At 61.0% G+C, this 7,892-nt stretch overlaps 2 protein-coding genes across 2 annotated transcripts in view; both read right to left on the minus strand.

Moving 5' to 3' along the window:
• Positions 1 to 4,164: 4,164 nt before the first annotated feature.
• SPRG_10411 (hypothetical protein) lies at positions 4,165 to 4,854 on the minus strand. Its single transcript, XM_012349540.1, has one exon. The coding sequence runs from the start codon at positions 4,826 to 4,828 to the stop codon at positions 4,241 to 4,243; it is 588 nt and encodes a 195-aa protein (XP_012204930.1). The 5' UTR covers positions 4,829 to 4,854; the 3' UTR covers positions 4,165 to 4,240.
• A 642-nt stretch (positions 4,855 to 5,496) lies between these two features.
• Positions 5,497 to 7,892, minus strand: part of SPRG_20915 (hypothetical protein) — a gene marked incomplete at both ends in the record, with an annotated part of 5,790 nt that continues 3,394 nt past the window's right edge. Inside the window, one exon of the mRNA XM_012349598.1 lies at positions 5,497 to 7,873. Within this exon, the coding sequence (XP_012204988.1) occupies positions 5,497 to 7,873 (2,377 nt within the window). The remainder of the gene's footprint in view (positions 7,874 to 7,892) is intronic.

Raw genomic sequence — 7,892 nt, forward strand, 5'->3', positions numbered from 1 at the left:
CGCGTCGTCGTCATCCTCGGTACTGCCGCCGTCCGAAGCGAGCGCCCGCGCTGGCTCACGCAACGCATCGACGAGTGTCTCGTCGCATCGCCGCTGCCACCGCCACCGCCACCGCCGTCGCCATATTCCAAGTCATTTGCAGCGTTCGAGACAGGGCAGCTCCTCGCCCACGTGTGCCCCCCTGTCCGGTCGATCGAAGCGTGGCTCACGAGCCTCGATGTCCACCCACCACGTTTTATCCACGATCGCGAGACCGATTTGCACGAGCTCGCAGACCTCCCCGCCTACGAGCGGTCGTGGTGCGATCGCTACGTTCACTGCTGCGACGTGCTGCAAGCCAGTGCGCCAGACGTGTGCCTCGGCCTCACCACAGCATTTTTTCACACGCTTGCGACAAGAAGTGTGCCGTTGGCACTACGCAGTAGTGTCGTCGCGGCCGGGAAGCACGTGCTCACCACTTTGGCGCTCGTTTTGCATCCGCTGGGGCTGTCCGAGACCGTCTTGGACGCTCCTTTGGCGCAGCTGAGAGCGCTAAGCACCGCGCCGGACGACGTCGCAATCGTGGAGCTTGAATGCGCGCTGCATCTCGCGCTGTGTGTGTGTGCCGAAGACTTTGCCGACTCGGTCGACCAGATATCGCTCCTCGACCGCGCCCATGCGCTCTTGCAGCGGGTCCACGCAACGCTTGTGGCGGCGCGTGAGGTCCTGTGCACCGGGTGTCCTGCGTCCGTGGCCGCCATGGAGCGTAGTCTGCTGCTGCACTTGCTTCTGCACTGCATCGCGTTCGGGCTCTCGCCGCTCACGCTCCAGCACGTGGCCAAAGGCGCGTCGCTGGCTTTTGACAGCGACATATGGGAGGCGGAGACGGCAGCTCTGTCTGCAGCCCCCAACGTGTTTGCCCATGTGCTCCAGGACCCTTTGGTTCCATCGCAGAGCGTCATCTACGCGCGCCTTGTCCATCTCTTTGGCTTCTTGCCGCTGCAGTCCAGTGTCCGCATCCAGGCCGGGATCGTGCTCGGCAGTACGATGCTAACCATCCAGCGCATTCAAGATGCCGAGAACGTCCTGTACGAGTCGGTCTACCTCTCTGTCTCGACCAAGTCGACGCGATCTCGGTATGCTAGCGTGCCGTACATGCTCTGCGCCTTTGGCGATGCGCTCGTATCGAACCGCAAGTACCGCTTTGGCATTGCAGCGTACGAAGCGGCCTTGCGGGCGGGCGATGGAGCTTTTCGCACCGACCTCGAGCGCAAGCTCGCGATTCTCTGCAGCGACAACGGCGATCTCGACCGCAGCCTCGCCCTCTACGCTCGGATCCGCCAACGCAGCCGCGACCAGTGGCGCATGTTCGAGTACGTTTACGTCTCGGTGACGATGGCCACCATGCACATGGAGCGCCGAGCGTTTGCAACCGCGGCGTCCGACATACAGCACGTGCTCGCGTTTATGAAGAACGAGGTGTTTACGCAGGACGTGCGCATGGAGCTGCACGTGCTGCAAGTGCGTCTCGCCATTTGTCTCTTGCAATTGCAGCAGCCCCAAGACGCCATTGCCGTGCTCTTGGTCTGCCACGACGAGCTGCGCCAGAGGTCCAGTCATGTGTGCGCGTCAGCAGTCAAGCTCGTTGTCGTGCTGGGCTGGCTCGCGACCGCCTACCTGTGGCACGGCGCGTTGGCTGCGTGCGACGAAACCCTGCACTCGATTGCGCGGCTCCGCGAGACGACGAAATGCCGCTATAACTGCCTCGTGTCGGCCGCACGACACAAGCACGTGGGCCACGGCTCGTTTGCTAAAGTGCCGAGCTGCCTCAACATGACAGTGTCGCTGCACGAACACCCAGGCGCCGATTTGTACCCGCTTCAGATGCAGCTGTCGCTGGCGCGCCGCGAGCTGGAGAAATCTGCCCACTACTCGGCGCTCTCGATCATCACGCTCGAGCTGGACCCGCATGCAGAGATGCACGACCTCGCAGTGCTCTACTATCTGCGCGGCAAAGCGCTGGACGCGTGCTTGCAGAACCCGGACCTCTTTCCGATGAAGCTCCAAGGCCTTGAATGTGAGCAGCTCATTCTCGCCAACAAGCCCAAGCTGTCGCACCACCGCCGTCAGAGCTCGACGCTGCTCCGCGAACGCGTCCTCGTCACATCCGATGAATGTATTCCGTCTGGTGGAACAAATTCAAGGCCTCAAAAGCCTTTGCTGTAGGTCTCTACCACGCGGTGCGGTCGCTGCACCATAGTTTTGAGCTCTACAAGAGCACGAGTGACAAGCGGGGCATGGTCCATGCCGCGAATCGGCTCGCGGCCATGTACCTCGACAAGGTGTTTGTTTCCGTGCTTGTGCGCAACCAGTCGCTTCTGGACGTGGCGGTCTTGCGGCTCAAACGGCGGCATGCGTCGTCGCATCTGCATCTCAACGACGAGTGCGTTGAGTTTGCCTTTACGCTGAACGATATGCTCGGACCTGCGACACTCGGCTTTGATTTAAGCCTCGAAGCCATGGAGCCCGAGCCGTATATGGATGCGTGTGTCAACGTTGCGACGCTCTGCGCCCTCCGCAACGACTGGCCCGAGATGCTGCGCTACTGGTACGAAGCCCGAGACGTATTCTACCATTGTGGGTTTGGCACCGGGAGGCGCCACCGCCGCTTTCGTCGCCGCCTCACGCAGCTGCTCTTGTGCTGCGAGCCCTCGATCGTTGCGGCCAACGTCGTTTTACTGGATGTAGCCGCGTACGACGACGTCCCGTCGTGGTTTTGGCGCAAAATCCAACACAAGAATGCGACGCTTCCCGCCGAGACGAGCTTGAGCTACCATTATAAACGGCTGCGCGAGACGCGACCAAGTCATCAGCGCACACAGTCCGACTCGCTCGAGCACGTGACGTCCACGTTGTACGGCAAGCAGTCCGGCCACCACCTCTCGTTCCCGCCGCGCATCCGCGAGAAAGGCCGCATGAAGCCCCGAGGCTTAAAGGTGCACACCACGTTGCATGTCTCGGATGAGCCCTCACCGCATACATTAGGACATCTTTGAAAGCACAGCAGATGCGCCCAACGGTGGCGTCGAGGAGCATCCGCTGGTCACGCGCCAACGCCTCCTACTGCTTGTGACCCACAGCGCGGCGCGGCGCACCAGTGGCAACGACGATGCTGTGCAGCAAAACCGCTTGCGCAAGGTATGGGCACTCGCAGAAGAAATGCGCGGCGGTGGGCTCTCGCAGTGGTGCGCGAGCCTTGCTCTCGACGCTGTGCCCGCCATCTACGTGCTCGGCGATCGAGATGGCATTGCAACCTTCTCGACGGCGACTAGGAGCGGCGACTGGCGTATTTTGGAAGGAGACACGCTCACGCGGTACGCTCCCGCACTGCGCCACGGGTCACTCGTGCCGCAGCGGCAGTGCTTTGAGCAAGAGGCTAGCACCACGTCGATTGCTCTGTGGCACCGACTTGCCTCGGACGCACCACCGTCGCTGCACGAGCGACACGAGTGGCTGTGTAGCCACCAGACGGATGCTGCAAAAGAAGACGACTTGCGAGGTCCGTCGCTGGTCCAGAGCAAAGCAACGGTGCCGTCCTCCAAGGTATCCCAGCAAGGCCAGCTCATCGTTGCCCCTGCGCTCGGTTCGCTGCCTTGGGAAGTTCTTCTCGAGGAAGCCACGGACCACACGCGTCTCGCGGTTGCTCGTCTCACTCGGCCACTCGAGGCTCGGTCGAATGCGCTCGAGTGGTCGACCTCGCACCTGCTTTTGTTTGTCGTACGTCCATCAACACTGACGTCACAGAGTCCACTGGACCTTTCCAGGAAGATCCATCTTCTTGCACCTCGCGACGCTGCGAATGCGGCCATCGACCTTGCGGTCGCCAAGCTGCGCCGGAAGAAGCCGTCGCTGGCGCCAACGTCGTGCCCGATGAATATGGCGGTGGCGGCGATGGAGGATTGGTCGACGGAGGCGGTCACTGCACTGCGCCGGTCACCCACGCTCTTTGCGATGCTTTTGGTTTCCTCCAGCTTTGTGCAGCCGCTGGCGTTGGCGCTCTGGGCGCGCCGGCCCAAGAAGCGCCGACTTTTTAACAAGCCGATTCGCACCGTGGTGGCACCGCGCGAGTGGCTCGACGACGTGCTCGGCGCCTTCGAGCGGACGCACTTCATACCCGTGAGTGTAGTGATTACAGACGCTTGATGGCGCAGTTTAATAGGATTATATAGTACGGCCTACCCTCTATGTATATGACGCTATCTCAGCTCGATGACCGGACACTAGACGCGGTCGACGATGGCCGAAGCTCGTGGTCGTCCTTGTCGATCATCGCCGACGAAACAAACGACCGCATGGTCTCAAACCCGCTGGCGTCGCTCGCCGTGTCGTACGACTCGCTGCGCTTGAGTCGGACCTCGATCATCGGGATCGAGCTGCTTTGGTACAGTCGAGACGATGACGACCCGCGGTGGATTGAGCTCTCGCTGCGAATCTGGTCACGCGATGTGGGCGAGAGGCGGTCCCAGAACGAGTCGCGTGCGCTCGGGTCTGGCGGGACGTCCGTGTTGGGCTCGTTCGTCGACGCGATGCTCTGGTCGAGTGACATCGAGTCGTTGCTTTGGCGCGAGCTCGCTTTGAGGAGCCACGGCACAAAGGTCGAGTTGCTATTTGGGTCAAAGGGCGATGCCACGTACGAGTGGCCACCGCCGCGCGAGAGCGTCATCGGAAGCTCGAGCGCCTCGGACTTGAACGGGGCGCCGCTGCGGTAGCGCAGAAAGAGGACGGCGGCGAGACCGCCCACAAGAACGAGTGCGCCGACGACGATGCCGGCGATCGCGGCGTCGTCCATACTACCGTTGTTGCTGCGCAAAAAGCCAAGTGCGACCAAGCGCCATTACGCAGCCAAGATCGCGTATAAGTCCAGCAGGCACGTGGGACACGCCAGCCGTGACCAACATGTGCGTAGCTCCTGGCGTGATTCGAGCATGTCTGCGGCCGAAAGTATCTTGATTGTGACGGACGACACTGCCGCAGGGAGCGGCCAACTACTCCAACTCCTGTACTGTAGTATGGTGCGAGGGCGCGCTGGTGTAGTAGCACTCGCGCTGCGTGGAGGACGCTCTGCTATACTAAGCGCCATTACGACGGCTTCCTCGCACCTGATGTCGACTCGGCTACGTGTCGACGACGACGTGGCGCCCGGTGCACCTTGCGAGGCCGCAGAGGCGCGGAGGCTTACTCGTAGTGGGACGGCGCATTGCCCGCTGATTGGCGCCTTCGCGATCCAAGATCCGGTCCGATTGGCTGTAACCGTGCTCGCTGATTGGTGCATCCGCACTGTCCCGATCAAGGTGGCAGCGCCGCTGGCCTCCTTTCCGCTTGAGATTGGACTGTCCAATTCGCAAAACAACTTTGCGTTAACGGCACCCATTGCCGTAAAACTACGTCACTGAAACGAAGCGATCGTCGCTTGCCAGACAAGGTATATTGTGCTGTAGGTGTAAGTAAACCGAGTTCCTAGCAAAGAAGGCGCGCGAGTTGCTTCTCAATGTCGTCGAGGTTGTGGTCATACGAGGCAGGAATCGTGGTGCACTTGAGCTTGTTGAACATTTGCGAGAGCTCGGGCTGGCATTGTTTGAAGATGTACTCACGCAGCGGAAGAAACTTGGTCACGCGCGGCAAGGCCCACCCAGGATAGATCGCCTCAAACTCCTTGTATGGGCGGACGCCGCTCGCGAAAACTATGCCGACATCATCGACGACACACGTCGCACAGCTTCGGTGCGCGAGGTCGTGCGAGCCTGTGTTATACACACCGACGAGACCGACAGGCTGGTGGTATGTGTCGTGGAGAGCGTCGTTTTTCGTGGACGCATGGCCCAGCGTCTTGGTGCACGGGCAACGGCAACGTGGGCACGGCGCCCCACAGCGTGGCATGATTCCGTCCACGGCCCCGTACGCTTCGTTCTGGATGACGTCCACAACCTCGTCGGCCATCGTCGAGCTCCATTGCGTCGAAGGCCCAAGTTGTGCCTTGAGAGCGGCAAGGTGCGTCAAAAGAGCCTGCGTGACGTGGAGTCCGTCTTGGTTGGCCGGAAGAGCAAAGACCGATGGCCCTTGATCGTCGCAGTTCATGACGTCGCCTGCGACGGTTGGTAGGCTCCCAATGAGCGCACTCGTGCCACTGCACTTGAGGCGACACTGGAGCTTCAGACGCAGTTCGTGGACAAAGCACTCGCTGCGCTTGCTCGCGGCGCTGGCAGCGACGGTACTTGCGCTCACAATGCTCTCTTCGACATCACGCACGAGCTTCTTCGCCACGCCGAGGTAGCATTCCTGGACCTTGACCAAGACGAGACGACTCATGACGTCCTCTGCGTGCTCTTCGGGGCGATCGATGAGGTCCAGCACCGTACGGACATCCTTCTCGCGCATGTGCCGAAGAAGATCTTGGTCCAAGGCAGCTTGCATCGCATCAGCGGCGCGCACCCAGCGAGCATGCTTGAGCGACGAGGCCACAACGCTCACGACCTCTTCTTCAAACGCCTTGGTTAAGTTAAGGCCCAGCCACTCGTTCAACGTCGTCGAGAGCAGCTGCGCAGCCTTTTGGCCCTCGCAGACACTGCACGCAAACCGGTGCAAGCTCGGCCGGTACGCCTCAAACTTGGCGATGACGCTGTTGGCCTTGTCCCAACGTTCCTGGCGCTTCTGAAGCTCACCCTTGAGCGTCGTGACAAGCGCTCGAAGACCGACCTGGAGCTCCGACGGGCTCAATTGCTGCGCCAAAAGCAGACGCTTGACATTCAACACACACGAAAGCGCAGCTTCGTCCGTGTAGCGGTCAACCTCGGCAAGCAAACTGCGCACGCGATCGCACACCATGTCGATCACCTTGTCTTGACGCGACGGCTCGGATCGGTTGTCTGAACTTGAGAACCACACCCGTTTGAGCTTCGAAATCAACCAGCCATGCTTCTCGTTGCTGTCATGGCCAAGGTGCGCGAGCTCGTCCGGCGTGAAGACATGGTTGTCGTAGATGACTGCGCGCACGAGCTTGGGGACTTGAGTCGAAAGCGAGGGCATTTTTTTGGACGCGCGCGCCAAGACGTCGTTGAAGATGTTGTCAAACGCCTGCATCGTCTTTTCAGGCCCAAACCGCGCGTTGTGATGCACAATTGTCGTTTGGATCTCTTCTTTGAAGACCTTGGTGATGGCGTCGTACTCAAAGAGGTGCTGGACCTTGGACTGGACGAGGCGCGCCGAGTGCGCCGCTTGGCGCTGCTTCTTGTCCGTCCACGTGTCTTGCATCGTTGTCGCCCACTTGGCAAACGCATCTTGCTCGAGCGACGTCGCGACGACCGCGTCCAGCGTCACCAAATGCGATTGTACGTGGTGCTCTAGAAGAAGCTGGTACTTGCGGCCATTCGAGCTCGACGACGGCGTCTTCTCGGCCGCGCTGTCGGCACTCATCGTCTGCAGCACCGTATCAAAGGCGTCGCTGTAGATCTTGGCGAGCTCTTGCGTGTGCTCCGTCATCATTTGGACGAGCTGATCGTACACGACGCGCTCGTGCGCCGACGCAAAGTCGAGCTCAAAGTTGGCGCTTTGGAGGCACGTCCAGACAAGGTCCAAGCTCTCGCTGAGCTGGGAAATCGTGCGCGCCTGCCACTGGCTTTCAGTGGCGCGGGTGTGCATGTGGTCCCGGAACCGGACGAGGCGCTCGCCAAAGTCGGGCAGCGGCACGTCGTTTGGCGGCGTGGTTTGGCCTTGCGTCATGCCGAGGAACCGGACGTCGCTCCCCGCCTCGTCGGCAATGTCGGCGCGAAAGTCGCTCAAGAAAGTGGCCGTCTCGGTCTGCCGCACCGCCGCAATCTGCTTGGCACTGTTGCGAAGACTGTCGAGGAGCGCCCGGA

This window comes from Saprolegnia parasitica (genome assembly GCF_000151545.1).
Source record: "Saprolegnia parasitica CBS 223.65 unplaced genomic scaffold supercont2.55, whole genome shotgun sequence".
Taxonomy (NCBI): domain Eukaryota; phylum Oomycota; class Saprolegniomycetes; order Saprolegniales; family Saprolegniaceae; genus Saprolegnia; species Saprolegnia parasitica.